Below are 24,350 nucleotides of genomic sequence, written 5' to 3'. Positions count from 1 at the left end.
ATCATGCTCCCCATTTGCCTCAAGGCCTTTGCACATGCTCTTCCCCTTGCCTGGAATGTTCTTTTCCTGTTCTCTCTCCTCCCCGTAACACACTCTTAATTCCTTCTCTTCCTTTGGAACCCGGCTCACATTTTCTCCAGGAAGCCTAGAACAGCCCTGTCCAATAGAATTTTCTGTGATGATGAGAAAATTCTAGATCTGTCCTGTTCAATAGGATAACCACTAGCCACAGGTGGCTATGTAGCACTTGAAAAGTGTCTAGTGTGACTGAGGAACTGAGTTTTCCATTATGATTAATTTAAATTTAAATCTAAACAGTCATGCATGGGCAGTGGCTACCACAACGGACAGTTCGACTCTAGAATAATGGTGTGTCCTCCTGCTACACACATTTATGGTTTCTTATACTCTTCCTTCATTGCACCCATCACATCTCGTGATTTATATGTAATTGTGCAATTGTTTAATCTATTCCTCGCGAGACTGTACATTCCAAAAAAACAAATGCTTTGTCTGCTTTGCCACAATTGTGTCTCCAGCACCTGGCTTAGGACCTGGTACATAGCAGGTACATTGTAAACATTTATTGAATAAATGGAGGAATGAATGAATGATTCGTGAAAGGAGATAGTTGCTCAGCCTGGTGCTTCTGATAATGAAGCACAGTAATGAAAAAGGGTCAGCCCACAGGTCAGAAAATTAAAAGTGAGCTAGATTCGTGTTTATAGGATATATATTCCCTGTGTATAAATAAGCCTGTGGGTGTGCAGGTGTGTGTACAAAAGTATAATAGTGTGCTTGCCAAGGTTTGCATTTGTGCAGTTGTGTGTAGACACGTATGTCACGTGTCTGTGTGTCAGGGTAATGAGGTGACTAAGACAAAGACACAGGCAAAATCACACAGGAAGGCAGTTTCTAAGTCCTTACTTTTTATTTTGAAAGATTTGTCAAACTCTTCACATCATGGCGAGAGTTTGCATGATTAATAAGAAGCAGCTTTTTCATGAAATGCTTGGAGGTGAACGAGTTCTCAGCCTGTGAGATCCGACCATCCCATTGACTTTGAAGTTTCTCTTGATTAATAAAAGAAAAAGGGGCAGAGGGAGAAAAGGAGGAGGAACATGCTAGAAACCGAGGGAAAGACCCCTCAGGACAGCCATCCAAACGGGAAAAAAAAAGAAAAACCCAAAAAACAAAACCAATTCACCAACTCCACTTTTTCTATTTTACAACTTTCTACGCCTCACCCTTGATTTTGGCCTTCCTGGCTGCAACAGCCCAGCCAGTGTCTCCCAAGGACGGTTCGGAGGAGAGAAGCCCTGTAGAATGTGCGGATCCACCCCCCAGAGTCCTGGAGACTCCCAGCTTCCAGAGAACTGTGGTCCACAGCTCCCAAAAGTTGGAACAAACAGCCTAATGTGAAAAGAAATGGCCCTGGAAAGTGAGGGAGGAAACGGTGAGGGGCTGGGCTCCTGTGAGAGTTTACAGATTTTCCTAACACAGCCCCAGGTTCTTTCTCTCAGTTACAGCCCCAGGCAAACAGACGTGTTATCTGTGGTTCTGGTTGATGGCATCTGCAGGGATTTCTACACCACAGGTTCTCTCGTCCCGGAAATGTCCTTGCCAACATCATGTATCTGTTACTTCCCTTTGCCCAACTTCAAGTCACGTGAGGAAGACCCACCCCACCCCCTGGCAGCCAATACCCTAAATAAAATTAACACAAAGTCTGACTTGGTGAGTGTTACTTTCAAAGAGAGAAATAGAGAGAAAATCTGAAGATGCAGTATGTGTTGAAGGCGGACTTGAGCAGATCAGTTCCCACCCATAGGCCACCAAGACGATGAGCAATGCTGCAAGAGGCAAGAGAAAAATGGGACCGTTAGTGGGTGAGCAAGAGGCCTTGATAGCCGAGCTACAACTAAGAGTGTCATGACTTGGGTTAAAATTTCCGTATTTAGCACCGTTAATGTATTCATTTAAATCTATGTTAGCACCTTGTCCCCAGGCAGAACAACAAACCATCCAAACATTTTAAACATTGGGGGAAACAGGAAGGGAAAGGTCAGAGAGGGAGAATTCTCCGGTCCTGCGGAAGGAGGCAGGAGGTTAGATCACCAGGTCCTTGTCGATATCCTCTGCAAAGCAAGAAGAGAGAGCAGAGTTAGAAACGAGGCCGTGTGCCCGTGAAGACCTGCTTCCCGAGGAGGTGGTGGGTCCCACCCATCCCCAGGAGCAGGCCCAGGGGACCAGGCCAAGGTCACCCAGGCAGTCAGGGACTGAGAACTTTGGTTTCCTGTCCCGTGTCCCTGTCACACACGCTGCCAAGTTATACTTCCTGTTTCCTCTCTAAGTGCCTCCCAGTTCCCAAAATAGTGCCTGACAGAGTGAGTGCTAATGCTTGAGGAAGGGAGAGAGAGACAGCCAGATGGGACAGACAAGGATCAAGAAGTCGCCTGAGAGAAAGGCCCACCCAGACAGGGGAGAGCAGACAGGAGTTAACTAGGCACAGAGAGCAGAATCAAGCAGAAAGGATACACAGACAACAGAAAGAACAGAGAGGAGGAAGAGAGAGGACATGCCCCTTGGCTCAGACACTCACGCTCCTTGATGCCGAAGCAGCCGGCCCACTCATCAAGGGCGATGTACTTGTCATGGTCCAGGTCACAGGTCTCGAAAAAGCGGGTGGTGCAGTGCTCCATGGGGATGAGGGGTGCACGCAGTGGGGCCAGCTCCGTGTGGGACAGGTACCTGCAGGGAGGAGGCGGGAGGGCCTGAGGCATGGAAAAGTCCCACGCCCCAGCATGGGGAGACAGTGGGGAGTGAGCCTGGACCACAGGGCGGAAGGAGACGATGTGCAATGCAGGACCTCAGGACAGGAAGCCAGGACCCTGGGTCTACCCCCAGCTCTGCCACTGACCTGCCGTGGGACTTGGAGCACAGTGCTGCCCCACTCTAGCCTCAGCTTCCCTCTCCACTAAAGGCAGAGGAGTTGGCATAATGTCCAAGGACACTTCCAGTTCTGAGGTCCCATGGGTTCACAACAAAGGTCTCTTGATGCATTTAATTATTTCCTAATTGACTGAGAGTTGAGGGCACAGAAACTTAGAATGAAAATATTCAGCACTTCTGCTCTTGGTAGCTCAATATGAAACAACAATGCATGTTTTCTAGGGACACACGTTTATGCAGTTGCAAATGCATAGAAGAGACTAAAAAGATGCATCGAAAGGATGATGCTTCTGGGGAGGAGCGTGGGAAGTACAGGACGGGCAGTGAGTGTCAAGGGAATGCTAACCTTCAAAGAGCTCTGGTTTTTTGTAGCCCATGCAGTGTGTGCGAGGGAGGCCTTCTGATTTCTCTCCCACTGTGCTCCATTCCTACTCTTCCAGCTGACCTTGACTCCAGAGCACGTGTATGATTTTTTTTCCCTTGTTCCCCAGAGCCCTCAACTAGTTGTCCTCAAGACACTCTTCCCCAAGAGGCTGCAGTGTGACTCCAATTTTCTCTCTGATGGCCAGACCCCCCTCGCCCCACCCAACTCGTGGAAGGAATCACACAATGGTGGAACTGGAAGGAACACCCCCCTCCCCTTTCCTTGTAGACTGCTGGGAAAACTGAGGCCCAGGGAGGGGCAGGGACCCAGACAAGGTCGCCCCATAGCTCTGGGACAGAAGAGGGGGAGGATGGATCCCTTGTCCCAGGCCGGAGCGCCTTCCCACGTGCCCTGTCCTTGCAGCCCCATCTGGGCGCCTCCCTCCTGGCCCCTTCATTGCGGTGGGATCCAGCTGCTCAGTCTAAGCTCCAGATGTCCCCTGAATTTTCCCTCCCCTCCACAGTGATGACTCCGTTGGATTCCAGCCACAGAAGGAGCCTGGGAGAGAAGCAGCAGAGAGTTTCCCAGAGCTCAGGAGACCCCAGCACCCAGGATCCTGACAGGATGGGCAGGCTCCAGGCACACGGGCTAAACCAAGAGCGGAGGCAAGCCTTCTGGAGAGGAGTGTGCCCGGGTACAGCGTGCTCGCCCAGGCACGTGAGCAGCGTGGTCCTCCTTTCCAGGCTCCTCCAGGAACACACAGCAAGAGAAGGCCAGAAGGTGGTGGTGAGGGGCACAGCCCCTGCTCAGCTGCAGACACTGCAAGCCACCACCTGCAACTTCTGACAGCCTGTTCTACTTTTTCCTTCTAGTGTGAGCAGCAGATCATCACCCAGAGTGTGAGTTCCATGGGACAAGGACCAAGTTCAATCCGTTGCCTGGAATAGCGCTGGGCACATCATAGACAGTAAGTGTTTGCTCACAGACCAGAGACCTGCCTACTCTTCAGGGCATTGCACAGCACTTCATGACCCATCTATCAAACCAAGGGCTTGTGATGTGGATGGAATTGGCTCTGTGAATTTTTTAAGAACTTCCAGGGCTAGGTTGCCCTGTTGGGCTGGGTCTCAGGGTCTTGCTGAAGGACTGTGAGCATGCAGGCTGCCCCACCTGGGCGCCTGCCACCCCATGGGGTCTACGCTCATTCCTGGCTCAGTCTCCCTCAGCTAATGGATACACAAGGCCTGTACTCCCAGGGTTAATGAGGGATTTTCCGTTCCTGCTGACAGTGTCTAATGGCTTTCTTCCGCCCAGTTCTGCATCCTTTCTCCGGATGCCTGTTCCTTCCTGCCCCAGCCCCTAGGCAAACCGTGGGCTCCAGGGCTGGGAGCAGTGAAGGCTGCTGAGAGATTTTCTGAGCATATCCAGTGAGCCTACCAGCCCTGACTCATGACTGTCCACTCCAGGACCAAGCCAGAGCAGCCCCCCGAGATCCTGAGGGCCTGGGCTCTTACCCGTCAATGGGGTGCTGGTCCAGCTGGCCGAACTGCCAGTGCACGGGGAAGATGTACATGTTGTAGTTCTTCTCGAAGTCCCGGGCCAGCAGCTCCACCGGGTGGTCTCCAGCCTCCAGGCGCTTCTCATTCTCGTGGATCTTTTTCACCTGTGGGAGCAGAGATGCTCTGTGACAAAGCGTCCAGGGAGACTGTCTGGGCCAGTCCAGGCCCCTTTCACTGCTGACAGGAGGCCAGAGCAGGCAGAGACCAGCCAAGACCAAGGTTCAAAATGAGGGAAGGAAGTGGTATAGAGGATTCCAGCATCTCATGCACAAAAGTGATCTCAAAGAGTTTTGCATAGAGCTGCCACCTCACAATGACCCGGGGAACATGTTAAAATGCAGCTTCCTGGGCTTGCTTCCCAGAGACACAAATTCAGTAGGCCCGAGGTAGGGCCCAGGAGGCTGCATTTCGACACACTCCAAGTGCTTGATATGTCCCTTAAAGTTTAAGATCCACAGACTCAGAAGGAAAAAGGAATAGGGTGGTTTGTGCCTCTTTTGTTTAACACTGGGCTGAACAAATGAGCAGCAGGTCTCTTCATTACAGGACTTCTCAGTGCCTTTAAGATGTGAATGTGCACTATGAGCCTCCAAGGGCAGCGAGGGGAAGTCTGTGTCCTGGTGCCCGGGGTAAAGGCACTCGTCAGAGCAGGGATGTAGGCTTACACTTGGGGTCTAGTTCTGGGAACAGGACTGTGGATCTCAGCCAGCTCAGGGCCAGGAGCTGTCTGGCTCAGGACCAGGCAGGTGACGTGGGACAGGCTGGAAAGACACCACTTACTCGCAGCTTCTGCTTCTCGGTCAGAAGGTTGTTGCCCTCATCCCTTTCGTACAGAGTGACCAGGACATTCTTGAGCCAGTCCCGCATGCGCAGGGGGAATTCGGTCAGCTCAGAGTCCAGGCAGGGGGGGATGTCTAGGGTCCAAAACACACGGGTCAGCACAGACCCTGACTCTCCCCGCCCAAGGTCAACATGCTGCCTGGGCCACTCTCCCCACCCCATGCCCTCTTCCTACAGCCACTTCAATCAGTGACCTTGGCACAGTGGCTCAACGTCTTGGGGCCACAGTTTCTTTACACCACATGAGCAAAGGAGAGTATGTGTGGGGAGGAGTGCTCTGCATACGGAGAAGTGCAAAGTTGTGTCTGGTGCTCCCTTGGCCTTGATCTGATCTGCTGAGGGAAATGATCCACCACAATGGTTCCTGTACTTTTCTGGGTGATGAACCCCAAGAGCAGAGGCCCAGGACCCATGCTGGTGATGTCAACCCCTGGGAGGTGTTTGAAGCTGGGAGGCTGCAGAACAACATCTACCCACAGGCCCAGCTCAGCCGGGGTGGGAGTGGGGTCAGGAATGCTTAACCACCAGAACATTCTTTTTTTTTTTTTTTTTTTGAGTAAGATTAGCCCTAAGCTAACATCTGCTGCCAATCCTCCTCTTTTTGCTGAGGAAGACTGGCCCTGAGCTAATATCTGTGCCCATCTTCCTCTACTTTAGTCCCACCACAGAATGGTTTGCCAAGCGGTGCCATGTCCACACCCAGGATCCAAACCAGCGAACCCTGGGCTGCTGAAGTGGAATGTGTGCACTTAACCACTGCGCCACCAAGCCAGCCCCCAGAACATTCTTTTTTTTTTTGATGAGGAGGATTGGCCCTGAGCTAACATCTGTGCCAATCTTCCTCTATTTTGTATGTGGGAAACCTCTACAGCACAGCTTGATGAGCAGTGTGTAGGTTTGTGCCTGGGATCCAAACCTGCGAACCCCGGGCCGCCAAAGGGGAGCACTCAAACTTAACCACTATGGCACCAGGCTGGCCCCACCACCAGAACATTCTTAGTGATAATGATTCCATCCTGGTCTTTGGAACTTAGAATCCCAGTATATTGGACCTGGAGTTTCATCCAAGTCTACCCGCTTATTGGACGAGTTAGAGAAGGGAGTGGAGAGAAGGGGCTTGCTCAAGACCACATTATCAGAGCTCATCCGACATCCAGGACATGTGCTTGCCTGGGGGCCCAGAGGTCTGTCCTTCCCTCATCCCTGGACTTATGGAAAGCCCTCTCTGTGTTAGGACCACCACCTTCCTCGCCACCAGCCTGGGAGTGGAAGAGAATGTCTGTGATGGAAACACTAAAAGTTGGAGCGAGGGGGCTGAAGGCCCAAGAGGACGGCAGGAGCCGCTTGGCGAAAGGCTCCTTGGCACCCTCCTCTGGCTCACTGCCCAAGACTTCCTACAGTGTTCATCCCCCGCCCACCCTCTCCAGGCCTGCGCCTTCTCATTCACACCCTGGGCCCCATAACTGGGGGATGGGGCTGACTGCAGGAGAATCTGGTTTTCCCCCAACCTCTCTGCAGTCTGCACAACTGAGGCAGGTGAGTGGCTCTCCCTAGGGCCATCTGGGGCCAGAATGTACCAGACACACAATGTGGATACTGTCTTGAAGGGGAAGGAGACGTGGCCTTGGGTATTTCAAATGCTAGGGTGGCTGCAATGCTGGAGGAGGCATCTGGGCCAGCTGAACCTGCACTTGGGATCTCTGACAAGAGGCCAGACAACACCCTGGCATCCTTTCCCCCAAACACTTAACTCTGGTTTCTAGAAGAGGGTGGACAATCACACATTTTCAGTGGGCAGATAGGAATGTAATGGAGTAAAAGGGCTAAGGAGGTGACAATACTGAGTAATGGGGCCTAAGGGGAACTGACAGGTTTCCCCTATTTTAAAGCACTCAAATTCAAATATTTAACACGGCTTTATAGGCCCAGGTAGAACGTCATTTTTGCTTTACAGTGTTGAAGCAGGAAAGATTTGGGTTAGCTGCATAGAACAATTTCCTCATTAGAGAAGAGAAATGAGTTGTCTTGGATGCTAGTGAGAGGCTCGAGAAGGCCTCCCTGATCTTGTGCTTCCACAACTGCTCAGCCCTTCCCGGGAGATGTCCTGAACTCAGGGTTGAGAGGAATCTACTCATAGACAATCATCTCAATTTATAAATGGGCACCCTGAGGCTCAGAGAGTGGAAGGGATTTGCCCAAGATCGCACAGCATGGGGGTGGCACAGCCAGCATCAGCGTCAGTTCAGTGGTCTCTCCCCGAGATGGAAGCCCAGAAGGGCCCAAGGAAAGACTCACATTTGCAAGGCCCGATGTAGTCCAGGTGGAGCTTGTGGCCCTTCTTGGTGCCCTCCAGGGTGCACTTGGTGGCAAAGAAGTGGCAGGAGGAATCGAAGGTCTTGTTGTCATTGCTGCACACCTATCGGCAAAGCACAGAGTTTCGCACCTTTATTCCCAAAGCCTTTCACTGATAGCACCACCCTCGCCCATTTCAGAGATGGGGACACTGACGGCCAAGCAAGGAGTGTGATTAGTCCAAGGTCATATAGTGAGCTAGTGATGGGACTGTGGCAAGAACCCACTCTTTGTGCTCCCAGGCCAATATTCAGCCCATGCTGAGAGCCGATGTGGGTCTCTGAGCAGAAGCATGACTGAGTCAGGGCTGCTGTATGGGAAACCAACCTGGAAGATTCAGAAAGGATGGACTAAAGATACGGATGGGAAAAGGCAGAGTGTGCAGAAAACAGTTAACACAGCAGGCCTGGGACTGTTTTCCTTAGCAAGGCCTGCTTGTAAAGTTGGCCCTTGGCTGGCGTCTGGGAGCTCGGCTGGTAAACAGTTCCCTGCCCCATTACACACCTTTCCACATATGATAAAGGTGGCTCACTGTGCCTAGGCTGCCTGTATAAGCAGTATGGTTTATGGGGAACATCAGCTTTCCTTCTGAGAATCTGGAATTTTGCTATGTGCTAGGCAGAGGATGCCTATGTGACCAGCCCCCACTTAAAACTGAGTCTCTAATGGACTCCTTGGGTAGAAACCTCACTCACATGTGACTGCATTTTTGTAGCTGGGGAAAGAGTGCACTCTTTGAGACCCCTCACGGGTGGGAAAGAGTAAGCAAGCCTATACATGGATTCCTCCAGACTCTGCCTGTGTCTTGTTCCCTTATGATCCAGCTGCCTTTCCTTAATATGTTGCTGTAATAAATCTTAACTGTGAGTAACTGTATGCTGAGTCGTGCAAGTCCTTCTAGGGAATCTCCGCACTGGGGGGTGGCCAAGCAGAGCCAAGGACTGAACGAGGTCAGTGGCGATAAGTAGCTGTGTTAGGAGGAGGGGGTCTTGTGTTGAACATTCTGCGTGTGCTTACTTAGCATCACTTAGATCTCACTGCAGAGGGAGAATTGATGGGCTTCGGTGACCAATGGGATAGGGGTTAAGGAGTAAAGAGGAGGGAAGAGTTGACAATAATGCTAAAATTTGGAGCCCAGAGTATAAGTTGTGTTGGGGAGAGAGTGACAATGAAGAAGCCAGATGGGAGGTTGTGGGAATAATGCTGGTACCAGATTTGCTGCTCTGAGCTAGGTCACACTAGCACAATGGTTGGCATGAGTGGGTACTCAATAAATATTTACTTGGATGGATGGATGGATGGATGAATGAATCCTATCATGTCGAAGTAGAATGAATAGATTTGAAAGATTAAAAAAAAATAGCACATACTGGGTACTTACTAAGTACTGGGCATTGTCTGACTAATCCCCACCATAGCCCTAAGAGATAAAGACTATTTCTATCCCCACTTTTTGTATGAAAAAAATGGAGACTTGGAAAGTTTCGGCAACTTAGCTAAGATCTCACAGCTAATGAGTGGTGGAGACGGGGTTTGAACCCTTCAGGCTAACTCAGAACCCACATGTTTGGCCCTGTTGCTTTGCTAAGCTGCCTCTACGTAGAGAAAGCCCCCATCTCAGTAGCCGATGTTGTTGATGTAGTTTTTTTCTGAGTCTGGCATAGAGCTTGGAACAATGTGGTGCTAAGTAAATTCCTGCTGGTTGCTGGAGAGATCCCGTGACAGGCAGAGCCCCCCCGACTCATCTCCACCTTCTTTCCGTGATCAGATCTAGTGAGGGGACTTCTGAGAGTGGAGCTGCCCCTTACAACTGCCAAGCCACCAGTTTCCTGGGCAGACACTCTGTGTTCTGAAGAGCCTAATCCCCCCGCCACCTTCCGCTGTCCCTCAGTCCTTACCTTCTCAAACTCGCCAATGGGGGCAGGGCAGCTGGTAGGGTCCTGGCACACGCACATGGGACTGTTGTTCTCATCCAGCTCGCACACCTTGCCGTGTTTGCAGTGGTGGTTCTGGCAGGGGTCTGGTAGAGTGCAAGGGCATGTCGTTAGCACCACTTGGGCTAGCATGTCCACCCCAACCCAATCCAGACCAATCCTTGGGCAGAAGTCCTCAGCTGTGGTCCCCACTTGGGGCTTTGGGCAGCGCTGAGTTCTCCCTTCTCTTCTGCTGAGCCCAGCAATCAGCATTTAGGAGAGCAACTGGCTCAGACTGGGGATTAGACATTCCGTCTGAGGTCAAGGTCAGGCACATTTCAGGAGGCTGTAGGCTTAGCCTGGAACCCAGGAGCACTGGACGCCACACGGCTCCCTAGAGGGTTGAAGCAACCACTGTATTCTCAGCTCTTGGTTGATCAACCACAGTGAGGCATTTCCAGATTCTAGAATAGACCTTCTAGAATGACTTTGAAAGTTGGTCTTATCGTGGAGCCAGGAAGCTGTGAGGCCCAACAAAACAGCCTTGAGTGGCTGTAGAGGAAAAGGGAGAAGACCCTCAAGGCCCCCACCGAACAATAGAGCCCGCTGTGTCTGGTAAACACCGGATGAGGTGGGTGGGAGGGAAGGAACATGACTCAGTAGACACCCCTCCGCTCCAACGAAAACTCTGTGCCCTCAGGACGAGAGCGTAATCTAGCCTTTTCCTCCTGATGCTTGATCTAGGATATTTTAGTCATCTTTTATTGCATGCCTGCTCTGCCAGGCACTGGGCCGAGAACTTTTATGTTTTATCTCACAATCCCCTGACAGCCCTGGGGCGAGGTTCTACCATCATCATTCCCATGTTAGAGATGAGGAAGCTGAGGCTCGGAGGAGCACAGGGAGTCAACCAGTCTAGATGCAAACCTTGGTTGGTTTGCCTTCAATGTCCATGCTGTTAACCCCTGGGGTATGAAGCCTCTCCACTCTGTGGGATGGAGATGCCAACGCAATGGGCTGGAGCCAGAGGCCCTTGGTTATTTCTCCCCCTTGGCACCAACTCCATGGGTAGCATTGTATGAGTTATGTCAGGTTTCCAGGCCTTATTTCCTCATGGCTGTGTGAAAATCAAATAAGCTAATGAGTGTGAAAGCTTCTGAGGTGCTCTCAGGTCTGCTCCCATATGGGGTTTTGGTTCAGACAGAGGTCAACAAAGAGTGCAGTGACCAGATGTGACCGGTGACCTCAGCAGGAATGTGCAATCCAACTTTGGAATCAGGGCAAAGAGCTGTGAGGGGAGAAGGCCATTGCCAGCTGAGGAACTTCCCTTCCTGCCACTCACAGCACGGATGGCCTGGCTATAAATTGATGTTCCCTAGAGTCCAGGAGACTGAGTGCCAGAGAATATTCCCAACCCTTAAAGCCATTTCTTCCCCACAGCCCCCCCTGTAGGGAGGACCCTACCCTGCATTCCCTTGGGAGGGAACCTCACAGAAGCTGTCCCCACCTCCCAGGCCCAGGCAGCAGGGGACAAAGACTGGATGTGCCAAGTCACGGGGAAGGGACCTACTTTCAGCCACCACCTCCTCTTCAGCTTCCTCAGCACCTTCGTCAAATTCTCCTACTTCCACCTGGACAGGGTTGGCTCCCACAGGTACCTGGGGTGGAGGGAGAGGAATGAGTCGACTGTCCCACCCCCATCCCTGACTTGGAAGAAAGGGGTGAAGACTGGTGGGGAGGCTTGCCTGGAGCTTCGGACACCCACAAAGGGATGATGAGAGTCAAGCTGAAAAGGCGTGCTGTGCTGGGTCCAGGTCACAGAGGGCACAAATGCCAGGCCCAGCATTGAGATTAAATGTTATGGACCCACTGTGTTTGCAGTGCCCTAGATTTCTATTGAGATGCCTCAGAGGCCCCCTAGGGGCACCAGGGCAAAACGGGGTAGTACGGAGCATCCACCCCTGCCAGTTACACCAGAGCAGCTCCCCTTTCCTCTGTTTGATGTATGGGGAGACTGTGGGTGATTGTCTAAGAAAAATTGTCCAACAGCTTGAAAAAGAACAAATTTCAAAATCCTGGCTCCCAAATGTAGAGTTCTGTTGAAGGTCTGGGAATCAATCAGGAGTGCGTCAGGATTGGGGAATACGCAAGATTTATGCCCATACTGTGTGTACACGTGGAAAGAGGAAGAACGCCCCATTCCAGCATGAGACCCACAGCACCTATGTGGTTTCCCCAGGGAATGGGTGTGGACAGAGGGGGGCCGGGGGTCTGGGGTCACCACCCACGTACCTCGGACACCTCAGCCACGGTTTCCTCCACCACCTCTGTCTCATCAGGCAGGGCTTCCTGCTGCTGTTGGGGAGAGAAAATGTGGTTCAGAGAGGTCAGGGCCAAGACCAGATCCTGCCTGGAACATTAGAGCCAGGGAATTAGGAGAGCAGCTCACTGGAGATTCCCACAGCTGTGCCTCGGGGACTGCCACAGATGGGGCCACGAGGGCAAGGAGATGCCAAACACGGGGCTCCATGGGACACCAAGAGCACCTCCCCTTTGATATATTTTGTATCTAAGGTGTCTATCTAAGATTGAACTTGGAAAACATTTCCACTGCTTTGAGTCCTATAGTCTGAAAACCACTGTTACAGATCAACTCCCCTCATCTCAGAGATGGGGAAACCGAGACTCAGAGGGGATAAACACCCAGAATTTTAATCAAATGTCGTTATCTTTCCAACAAGTGTGATATTATTATTATTATTACTATTTTTTTCTTTTTTTAGTGATTCCTTCTTGCCACGTCAACTTGCAGTAGGGAAAAGCAAGATAGCATATCACTTTGAGGCCCCCTTGCTGGCTGGTTCTGCTTCTGAAAGTAATGGTAACCTTGCCAAATCTTTTGCCCAAATCTACCTGCCTGATCAAGACGGCGAGAGGTGACCATCACTCACACCTCCAGTGAAGACAGGATGAGGGAATTACAGGTTGAAAGAAAATGTTCTTTTTGCCTGCCCCACGTTTCTTCCTCCCTCTCCTGGCAACGGCTTCCAGTCTGGCTTTGGAGGATCACTACTGGCCCTCTGCGTGCAATTCTTGGAGGCACTGTCTGTCACTCAAGGTGCCCCGCACCCCCCTGGCTAAGAAGCAGGCCCAAGACCCAAGCTCAGCAGCTCTCCTTGAACTTTTTACAATCTTCTTGACACGTTCTCTCAAGCTGTGAAAACTGTTGGAGCAGATCCATTCAGATGGCAACATCTCCGAGACTGTCTGTTAGTTCTTACCTCCCAGATCCTGGAGCTGCCATTTGCTAGTTCTCCCCAAGCCCTTTGATTTTATCATCTACTCCTATATCCTTTCTCTCCCTAATTTAGTCAGATTGGAGTCTGTTGCTTGCAACCAAATAGGCCTCACTGATTCAGAAACTGACCAGTTCGCTCTCTGTGGCTCGACTCTCTCCTAACATCATCCCCACCAGCGTCCCCCGCTCTTCTGGAATTCCTCATATGACACAGAGGTCAATTCCTTCCAAAGCATTCCTGGTCTATTTCTGGGAAGCTCTGACTGCTAAAAAGTTCATCTCCACGTTACATGGAAATCTCTCTTCTCTGGAATCTCCACCCAAAAGTCTGCATCTCAATTTTTCTTCTGATCTTATTAGTTTAAGAAAAAAAAAATCTTTTTCAGAAATAAAACAAAAATAACTTGTGATGGGGAAGCTCCTGTCCCTTCTGAGTATCCAGGGCTGGCCGATTCGATACCCCTCAGCTGGAGATGGGAGGGAAGATCAAGCAGATATGATGTTTAGGTACTTACAGGGGCTGCCAAAGCCCTTCCGGCCAGGCAAAGGAGAAAGAAGATCCAGGCCCTCATGGTGCTGGGAACCCTGTGGGAGGAGAGTGAATGAGATTACAGTGAGTGGCAGGCTTCTTGATGGAGAGTTCCCTCTGTCTCTTCTGAATTCCTGTGATATGCAAGGTAACTTCAGATGGTACATGTTAAATGATAGTGAAAGACACAGGAGAAAGTTGCTTCTACTCAGTTCCCTTTCAATCCTGATTATATGAGGAGAAAGTCTCAGTGTGGTGCTAAGATGTCTTTAACACCTCTCTAACACTCGTCTCTTTCCCTTTCTAAGAGAGACCAGGCCTCTGGCTCAGAGCCACTACAGGAAACTACATCCAGCTGGAATTCAATACAGTTGTGTTGTCTTCTTTGTGTTTATTTTTATGGTTTCCTTCTACTTATGACAAAAGTACACAGATTTTTCCATTTATGGTAATGATATGAAGTCTCCTTTCTCAATAGGTTTATTTAAGTTTTTAAAAGTGATTCAACAAAGGCAATGGGCTAACTTAATCACGTTTGGGCAATGCTGAAGCAGATCCTCTTGAGGGCCCTTCAATCCCTGATGTTCTAGGTTCTTTTTTCCTCTATCCCCCCAAACTCTCCTCCTCCTCCTCCTTCCCACCCCCTCTGTAATGGGAGAAGTTAATGGCAATGAGATCTACATTCTAAAACAAAGAACAATAGTCTTGGACTGTGACCAGCGGAAACTTGAAGGTGGCCATATTTTTCCCCATCCTACCCAGAAGGGACACCAATTCTCTGGATCTCCTAGGGAGACTGTCCAGATGCTTGCACATGTTCATATTATCTTCTCGTTCCACCACAGCTAAAGTATGTTAGCTGAGATCTAGAAAATTCTCCAGCCCTGGTCACTGCTAAGACCTCACTCTCTAAATGTTGAACCCTCAACACTAAGAATCTCATGACTGGAAGGGAGCTTGGAGAAGAAGTCCCTCTGATGGTTCAATACCAAAATGTCATCCCTAACAGAGGATCTGTGATGGGGAGGTTGTACTTCTTGTTCTGACTAAATGAACTTCCATTTCCAAATGGCTTTAGAAAGTTCTTCCTTACACTGATCTAAGTTTGCCTCCCTCAAACTTCTCCTGGTCTACTCTGTTCCTCGTGGGGCCACACAGCACAAGCGTGCTTCCTCGGCCCCAAGCGGCTTTTAGTCAAGGTGAGCAGTAGCCGTGTCTTCCCTCTTTTGCGCCCTCAAACTTCCATCTTGGGCTTATCATCCCCAGTTCCTTCCAAGACTTCTCAACTGACCAAGCACCTTGGTGGGAGGCACCCTGGCATCATGGAAAAAACACTTGGTTTTGGATTAATGCCAGGGACTCTTGTTCCGTTTCAATACTAGCTGGGTGCATTAGTTAAGTCCTTCATTTTCTCTAGACTTTGGTTCCCCCTTCCATTAACTGAGAGAGTTAGGCTAGGCGAAATTTGGGGTGGTAGACTGGGCCCTTAAAATGCCCTTCAAATATCACAGGCACATGCTGGACTTGGCACATGTCGTCCCCTCTGGCATCATACATTTTCACCTGGATTATAGTATCTGGATGGCAGAGGCAGTCAGGGGAGAAGCAGACTTCATAACGGTCCTTTATTGCACTAAAATAGACGCAAAACCCCACCTCCTATTTCATGGAGTGCGCATGGAATAAAGCTAACAGAAATTCAACGAACCGACCTGGGAGACTGGCATTGCTTCACCAGGGCCCCAACTCCCAGAGGAGTCCAATCTTCCCTTTCCAGGCAGTTTTTGGAATGTTCCTCCCCTTACACAGTTGTATGCTTGTTCCTCCCAGGCATAGAGGTGGAAAAATCTCCCTTCTCGCTTCCCCATTTGGAAGTCACAAACAAAACAACTCCTGCCTGTGGCTTTGGACGAATGGAATGGGAGAGAAGGTATCAATGAAGGACTTGTCTGAGAGTAAGTCAAAGGGTCACGGGGAGTCTGGTAGCTAGAACAAAAAAAAGGTCTTGTCTGGGCTCCGATGACAGAGAAGTCATGTCATTTTAGAAACAGCCCAGCTAGGGCTGGAAATGTAATAAGCTTCAGGTGGGAGAACCAGGAAGACTGACACCTCCGGAGTGTGTGTCCTGTGTCTGAGCAGAGGCACTATGCTCCACTCCTTGGCCAGGGAAAAGTTTGTTGGTCGGTCCTTCCACCTGTCCTTCCTGGCCACTTCCCCGCGCTTCTTTCCCGGTGGCACACTCACCCTTTCTGCCCCTCCCCGTATGCCTGGTGTTGCAGCCAGAGAGAAAAATAGTTCTAAATCTTGCAGTGCCTTATGGTTTCTAAAGGAAACTTTAGCACTGTCCCCTTGGAGCCTCTGATGCACCGGCAGGTAGGCAGACAGGCATGAAGGGCTCTGAGTCCCCCTGCCCCCATGAGTCTGTGCTTGAGAGGGAGGAAGTCACGCAACACTCAGGCCTCTCCCAAGTTGACAAACTCCCTTCTCATGGAGCTGGGTTGGGCCTAACAGGGATTATGTTCAGAGACTGGCATGGGAGCGGAGGAGAAATGCAGAAAGTGAGAGTGTTAAGAGAAGGACACAAAACCTTGGAGGAGGAGTTATTTCCCAAATTATGGGTTCTGCCGGTATCCAGCACTACATCACTAGCCCCAGAACCTTTCCCTCCAGATGATAGGATGGGAGGGAAGGGGACAGCTGACTGTTCTTAGATGCACAGCCATACTTCCTGCATACCCGTGAGGTCCCTCTCTGAGGTTCTCTAAAACACCACTGGCCCAAGAGGTCAGGCACCCATCCTGGGAAGCTCATGAGATGCAACAGTAACCCCAGCAAGGTCAGAACATAGGGTCACAGCCCAGCATTCAGAACTTATCAGCTGCGCACACATCCTTTGCCCATTAAACTAGATCTGGCAGGCATGGTGAAAATATAAACATCTTCATGTCAGGGACCAGTATTAAAAGAAAACTCCCCCCTTTGTATCTCTTTAGTTGGTGAAGGTACAAATGTTTATGCTTTTCAGAATGTTTTCATAATCCAGCATCCCATTAGGGTCTCGAGGCGTGTCTTTCTGCCCTCTAGTATGCGTAAGAAGACTCAGAGAGGGGAAGAAACGTGCTGAGAGCCCCAGGGAGTGAGTGGCCGTGCTGATGAGGACCAGGCAGCCCCGCTCCACCACTGGCTGCTCTCCGCCTCACACACTGTTTCTCTTGGCGGCTGCTCCCTCCCAGGTGCCCACCTGAACGGGGCCCAGTTGGGCTGTGAACTGACCCGAGGTGCAGAGAAGAAGTGTGTTTCCCTTGGCTCCGTGGTCATCACATGCAGACGCCGCTCACCCCCACCCACCACCGCCTCCTGTCCGTACATTGAGTCCTTTCCTTCTGCCTTTATTTGCTCTGGAGACGGCTGAAATCCCGGCCTCGGCTGCCAGCAGGACCTGAAGCTGAGGTCACTTCTCTCTCTTTGGAGAGACTCTGGGGATGGAAAAGTACAGCCAGACCCCTAGCTCATCTCCCTCAAAACATAAAGGGTTCCTTCGGGCTCTTTCTGAGCACCAAAGAGTTACTGGGGCTGGCCCGCGGCTGAGTGGTTAACTTCAGCGCACTCCTCTTCGGTGGCCCAGGTTTTCGCTGATTCGGATCCCGGGCGTGGACCTAGCACCGCTCATCAAGCCATGCTGAGGTGGTGTCCCACATGGCACAACCAGAAGGACGTACAACTAGAATATATAACTATGTATTGGGGGGCTTTGGGGAGAAGAAGGAAAAGAAAAAAAAGATTGGCAACAGATATTAGCTCAGGTGCCAATCTTTAAAAAAAAAAAAAGTCACTGAAAGGCAAAACTGGGGGAAATCTCAGAATCATAGAATTTTAGACTGTAGGTCTTGGAATCACAGACTCTTAAGAACACGAAGCACAGAATCTGAGTCGCACTCATCAAATATGATTTGAGTAGAAAAAGTTTATGGAGCAATGCGGTCCAATAGAACTTTCTGAGAGGATGAAAATGTTCCGTATCTGCGTGGTCCAATACGTAGCTATGGGCCACAAGTGGTATTGAACTCTTGAAATGCTGGTAGCACAAATGAAGAACTGAATTTTTGACTGCATTTGATTTTAATTAATTTAAATCTAAATAGCCACATGTGGCTAGTGGCTACCAGATTAGACCAAGCAGTTATAAACCTGTATAGCGTGAGTGTAACATCAACTTAAGCTCGTGTGCTCTGGAGACAGAAGGTACAGGTTCAAATCCTGACTCTGCCACTTAATCGTGTGACCTTCAGAAAGTGACTTTCCCTCTCTGGGACTCAACTCATTTCTCCGTCTGTAAAATGGAAATAACACACCTATGTTGAAAGGCTCATAGGTGACTTACATGAGAGAATACAAGAGGCAAGCAATGGTGTTTGGAAGAGCATCTTAAAATCTAAGGATCCCAGAATCTCCATCCCCCTCAAGAATCCAGGGCAAGAATCCCAGATCTTTGTCTGTGGCCCAGGGAGAAAGGGTGTTGGGGCGGAACAAGGGAGACATTGCTCCTCTTGGCCTGGGGGACTCCAGCCCAGCCTCCAGAGGACACAGAAACAAAGGCCAGGGCCCAGGCTCGCCTCTTAGTTGAGCTGCTGACGCAAGCCAGATATCTCACTCCCACTGTTTGGCTTAGAAACAAGGGTTCCAAAAACACATGTTCCTGGTAAACAAGCCCAAGGAGAGGAAAATAAGTTGAGAGGCTAATAAAAGAACCCAGGAGCCAGGCTCGCCAGGGAGCTGGGACTCAGAAGGAGGGCCGAGCCAAGCCAGAGAGGTGCCACTGCAGCCGATGTGGCCACACTGGCACTCACACCCTGCGGAGCAGACACAACCACTCAGAGGTGGTCTCGTGCTGTGGAATCAGGAGTCCTGGCCCGGGGATCGAGTCTTGGCAACATTACTCCCAGCTCACCATGCAAACTTAGGGAAGGCTCCTCTGCTCCCTGGACCTCACCTGCCCCTGCCCGTCTGCACAATGAGGAGGTTGTTTTAGATCAGTGGTATTCAAAATTATGTAAGGCAGGGAGCCCTTTCTTTCAATGAAGCGTTCCACAGAAGTCCAATATTTGAAACAGCTAAAGGCCTCTTGAATTTGTTGAAACATGTCAATGCATTATTACCTATTCAATAAATCAGCTTGAAATTAAAAAACAAAAGCAAGTGAAAATGGAGTTGAGATGGGGGCTGGAAGTCCTACTCACTCGGACCCCCCAAGAGGCCTTGGAGCATCTCTGGATTCCTCTATGAACACAGTTGGAAAGCCCTTGAACGAGGTGGTCCCTAAAGTTCCTTTCAGCCCGGATGTTCTGAGTGACTCAGGCAGAAGCCTATCAGAGCATCACCTCTCGCAGCCTCCCCCTTGACTCTCTGCTTCTACTTCTAATATTTCTTGCTGGAAAGGAAGAAGCTAAGGGAAGGTTTTAGGGTGTTATAGGTGCTCAAGCCTAGGATCGAAGAGGTTCTGGGGCAACTCAGAAGTAGCCCCAGAGTTTGAGACTAGCATCAGCCTGACTGAGCTTCCACAAAGGCATCTGAGATGCCACGTTTCACTGTGGTTAAGAGAGGCCCAGGGTGGAGCTACAGGCTCTCCTCCTTGGCTCCCCCTAGGGACCACTGCTGCATCCGGGTGACCACAAATGGAAGGGATGAGGAAGAACATCAAAGTGTCCAGGCTGCCACATTCTGAAGATAGCAAATACGTGGCATGGATGCCTCCACCTGCCTCTCCTGTGCATGTGGCAGACATTACTAATCAATCATATGGGCTTTTCCCCTAAAGTTCAGAGTGGCATCTGAATCCTGAACACAGTTCTTCTGGCAGCCACTACCAGTACGTGCTAAGTTGTATTATCTAAGCTAAGTTAGTAAGTTGTCAAGACACGTGAGACCTATTTGTCATGCTTCTGATTTGAGAGAGAGAGAAACTGAGGATCAGAGAAGGAAAACGACTTACTCGAGGTCATACAAGCTCGTGCCTCAGCTAGACTTCCAGATGTTTACCTTGTTTGGTTCTGTTTCTGTTTTCATCTGATCAGTCTGGGCTCCTGATCCCATGACTTAACACAAGATGACCCAGCAGGATCCCCAGATGAGGTAGGTTAATCCCAAGTTTCTGAAAGAACCCAGCTCTGGGAAACGTGGTACCTCCATCCATATTTTCCCTAAGACATTGAGCTCTATGCCTGAGGAGTGAAGGCAGAGTTAATTTTCTGTCTAAGACACTTCCTCCTGCATGAGGAGAAGGCTGTTTTTCTAAATAATTCTGTCAAGTCACTGCTTGCTGGCCCTGGCCCTGCTCAGCCCAGCTGTTCCCAAGTTCAGGGTTGGGTTTAGGGTCCAGGCTCTGTGCTCTAGAGAAAAGGTAATTTCATTAATCCCCAGGGTTGGCTGAAAGCTCAGCTCCAGCATCCTTTTGCTCCTGTAAAGGAGCTTAGGGAGGGAGCCAGCAGGAAGGAAATGAGCAGACTCCCTGTTAGCCATGTCTGCTGCCCTAAAGGACAAAGTCACGTGGGCTGGGATAGGCCATCGCAGGCCAGCAAAGAGGACAGAGAAAGCACTGCTCATCACTTAGTATCCACAGGGCTTGTTGTATAGCGGGAGGTGTGTAGGCATGATACCAAACTGATCAGATGAAACAAACAAGCACAAAGCAAGGTGAACATCTGGATGTTTCCGAACATCTGGAAGTTTGGCTCAGACACGTTTACTGTGTGAACTTGAGTGAGTTATTTTCCCTTCCTGAGTCTGAATTTCTCAATCTGTAAAATGTAACAGGTGGTCTGGTGCTGTATGTGTGTGTCTGTCTCTCTGTCATGACCTGTAGTCACGTCTGGCTGTGCTCATCTGTGTGTGGCTACAAATGGCAGTTGTGTTTGCACGCCTGACAGTGTGTCTGTATAAGTTACCTATGGCCTTGTGGACCTCTGTGTAAAGCTGTGTCTGTGTGTCTGACTCAGCGTCTGTCTGCTTCAGCCTGTACAAGTAAGGATCAGACTTTGCACATGCATCAAGATGTGTACCTGGAACTTGTCTATGAGTCAAGGAATCATCCAGGGAGAATTAAGTGGCCTTCTGTGTCTGCTCATGTATTCAGGCATTTATTTTTAGTTGTGCCAGTGGGTGCCTGTTGGTGAAATGCTTGTACCCTGCATCCTCAAGGGTTTGTGTCTGTCCCTGTTTATCTCTGCACGTTTAGCTACCTATTTAAATCACCTCAAAAGCCAAATATTCTCGTGTTTACAAGAGAGCTTGTTTATAAGCTCACATCCTCAGCTTTTTCCTTTCCTCCACCATCCTTCCCTATTTATAGTTTATTTTCAGCGAGGAAAGCTGCTCTTATACATAGCAAACCTCAGCCCTGCTATTGGTTAACTGTCTCTACAGATGGATAAAGATTTTAGCAGGACTGTTATGCAACCCGAGATCCCCCGGCCCCTCCTCTCTTGTTTCTTTTTCAACTAGAGGGACAGGGTGTGTTCAAAATGTAGGCCAGCGATTGCTTCCAATGGAAGCAGCGTCTGGATTTAGGTTCACAGGACTTCAGAGCTGGGGGGGGGCACGTGGAGACCATCTAGCTTAGACTGCCCATTTAACAGATCAGGAAACTGAGGCCTAGAGAGGGGAAGGGTCTTTCCAGACGTCACTCACTGTGCGTTTAGGACCCACTTCTGCTCGTGCCTTGGCCAATGCTCTTTCCACACTGGAGGGTACAAACTCTTGGGAAATACTCAAGGATGTCCTCAAATTAAATTGAATTTCAACAATATTTAGCTTTGTTAGACACGCCTATCAGCACTTTTAAGAAAGGGAAGTTATATACAAACCCCAAGATGATGGATTTGCCAGAGAAAAAAGCTGGGATCTCACCAACTCTTTGGATGCCGTAAATCTATCCATTCTGAAAACCCATCGCATTAAGAGGGAAGGCCTCAGTTTACCAGGTGCTCCCCTGTGCATTATCCCATTTTGTCCACACAGTATCCCATTGAGGTGGCAGCTGTTATCGCTCTTTAACCAAGGAGCAAGCTAGGACTCAGAGAGGAGAAGTAAGTTGTTCAAAGTCAATGGCACTTTTGGGGCAGAGCTGGAACTAAAACTCAGGTCTTCAAACACCCTGTCCACGAAGCTTATCACAGCCCCCTCTGCTGCCCTACCATCCTGGGAGATCAGAAGGGCAGGGCCCAGAGTTTGCTGTCCCGGTATTTGGGGACTGAGTGGAGTGGGGGATAGTCTGACCGAGCCTGAAGTTCTGAGTGCTCCCAGTGTCCCCTCCCAGTCAGCAGGCAGAGACCCTGAAAAAAAGGTTGCCGTGGCAACTCGCATTCCTCCTGGAGTGAGTCATGGCAAAGAAGAGCCTTTGGGGGGGTGGGACTTGGAGAAAGTTTCAAAAGTTGATTCCTTCTCCAGGCACCCCCCGCCCACCCCTCCCTTCCTCCCTTTGCTCCAAACTTTGTCGATGTGGCAGCTGACGGCTGAGAGTTAACTCTCTCTTCCCCAACCACTCCCATTGCAACATTTTTCATCCTCCCGCAAATATACATTTGCTTCCAGTCCCACTCGCTCCGTCTCCCACTATGCTCTCTGGCTGTTTTGGGGGTCATGCCTCCATTTGAGAATATCCTAAGATTGAAGGCTGTGAACACCCTCTTGTATTTTCTCTCTCTCACACACACACACATGCATTACCATACATCCAATTTTAAGGGGCTTGCAGATGCCTCGAAGCCCATTCAAAGGCCAGTCCGCGGATTCTGGTTTAAGAGACTTTCCTTTGAAAGTTTCCAAGGACATCAGGCACCCTGAAGACCTTCAAGCCCTACCCTCTCAGTTTATAGGCAGGGAAACTAAGTCCAGAGGAAACACTTACCTAAGTAAGTGCGCCTTAAGTCTGCCATCCTACTTCTGATCTGCTTCTCGCTCTACCATCAGCACTTGGGTGTACAGAAATGCAACCCAAGAGAATTGCTGGTGAAATATTTTCTCTGTGTTTTCTGCCTAGAATGCTGTCCTTTCTGGAGGAAAATGTGTGCCTCTCTGTTCCATTTTGGGCAGACTGGGCTTCCTGAAAGGCATGGTCATACCAGTGCCCCCTTTTCCCTTGGTGTCCTTCAGGACTCAGGAAGTCTGCTTGTTAACCAGCCAATGGAGCCAACAAGGGTAAAGACAGCAAGGGGTTTGTTTATCTGAAGAAGAGCTAACACCCCAAAAGGCTACACACCAGTTCTTTGTAGTGTTTGGGCTTCTCAAAACAAAGAGGTGTGAGAAGGTTGCCATGGACCCCCTTGCCCCCATCAGCTTACCCCCAACCCCACCCCAGCCTCCCTCGGGCCAGCCCTTTAGTGGGATAATATCAGATGTCTGGGGTCTTCAGATCTAGAACACTAGGGGGCTATCGCTGGTGCGTTCCTGTGTTTGTACCCCAGGGAGCCCAGGATGGGAGCAACACCTAACCCAAGACTGACTATCTGATGGTGCTATTTCAGGCCAAATGGCACTGGAGTCTGTGTGTGTGTGTGTGTGTGCGCGCGCGCGCGTGTGCGCATGTGTAAGGCGGTGGTGGATGGGGGAGAATTTGAAGGAAACAGGAGCCTTCCTGGAGGTGCGGATTAGGGGTGAAGCCTCCCCCTTTGTCTGCCGGAGATCAGTTTGTCATTCCTGCAAAGTCCCTCTTGGAAAACAGAGCCCCTGACCAAGAACCCAGTCTAGGAAGTTTCTTCTCCTGGAATGGGGAGCAGGGCTGACTCGGGCTGCCAGCAGCTCCCTCCTGCAGCTGTGACAGGATCAGATTCCCAGGAAAGGCAGAGGCTGCCACATTGGCAAAGGGAGCGAAGAGGACAGGCAGGCAGCCTCGGAAACCAGAGAAACAGACACAGAGAGAGACAGAGAGAGAAAATACTCCCTCAGAGACACAGTGAGATTATTTTCTGCAAACCTAAAAGGGAAACCAAGTTATACTGTGAAGACACCTGGAAAGCAACAGGCAGTGAGCCCTCGGCCCTGCCCTTAAGGGGAGGAGGATGGAGCCCGAAGAACATGTGCATCCCCCATCCCTGATCCCAGAGACCTCCAGTACAGCTTCCTCTCCGATGTGCGCAAACTGGTGGAGGGAATAGGGTTTCGGGGTTGGTGCGGCCAGAGAAGGGAAAGGCAGGGCAGGGGTCGTGCATACCTCAGTGGCGGGCAGGCGGCTGGCGGAGTGTGTTCCGGGCAGTCTGAAGGTCTGCAGGAATGTGGAGGGGTTTAGAGCCGGGCAACAGGAAACCACTCAGAGCTCTGGGCTGGGTCTGCCTCCCCCGCCACCCCACGGTCCCTCCTCCTCCTCTGTCTCCTCCTTCCTCCCACCTCCTCCTTCTCCCCACAGCCAGAGCTGCGTCTGTCTTCCATTTCTTTCTCCATCTCCTTGCAGTGGGCCATCCTGAGCAGACTCCACACCATGCCTGCCTCCTGGGTTCTGGAGCTGCTGCCTAAACAGACTCACGGAGTGCCAGGGCTGGACAGGCACACAGGA

General features: G+C 50.4%; 1 protein-coding gene across 1 annotated transcript; it reads right to left on the bottom strand.

Annotated features, from left to right (window-relative positions):
* Positions 1–908: 908 nt before the first annotated feature.
* SPARC (secreted protein acidic and cysteine rich) lies at positions 909–24,126 on the bottom strand. Its single transcript, XM_046667616.1, has 10 exons — positions 24,012–24,126; positions 13,794–13,863; positions 12,273–12,335; positions 11,551–11,638; positions 9,966–10,087; positions 8,011–8,131; positions 5,656–5,789; positions 4,831–4,979; positions 2,603–2,751; positions 909–2,138 (listed from the first exon to the last, which is right to left on the bottom strand). The coding sequence occupies exons 2-10, from the start codon at positions 13,848–13,850 to the stop codon at positions 2,110–2,112; spliced, it is 912 nt and encodes a 303-aa protein (XP_046523572.1). The 5' UTR covers positions 13,851–13,863; positions 24,012–24,126; the 3' UTR covers positions 909–2,109.
* Positions 24,127–24,350: the final 224 nt, after the last annotated feature.

Source organism: Equus quagga, chromosome 7, assembly GCF_021613505.1.
Source record: "Equus quagga isolate Etosha38 chromosome 7, UCLA_HA_Equagga_1.0, whole genome shotgun sequence".
Lineage (NCBI taxonomy): Eukaryota > Metazoa > Chordata > Mammalia > Perissodactyla > Equidae > Equus > Equus quagga.
This window is presented reverse-complemented; position numbering and strand designations above follow the sequence as displayed.

Coding starts and splice junctions, on each gene's coding strand:
- SPARC (XM_046667616.1), bottom strand. CDS start 13,850: ATGAGGGCCTGGATCTTCTTTCTCCTTTGCCTGGCCGGAAGGGCTTTG. Junction 8,132..9,965: donor CCATTGGCGAGTTTGAGAAG/GTAAGGACTGAG, acceptor CTTTGCCGATAG/GTGTGCAGCAATGACAACAA. Junction 4,980..5,655: donor CCGAGAAGCAGAAGCTGCGA/GTAAGTGGTGTC, acceptor CTGCTCCCACAG/GTGAAAAAGATCCACGAGAA.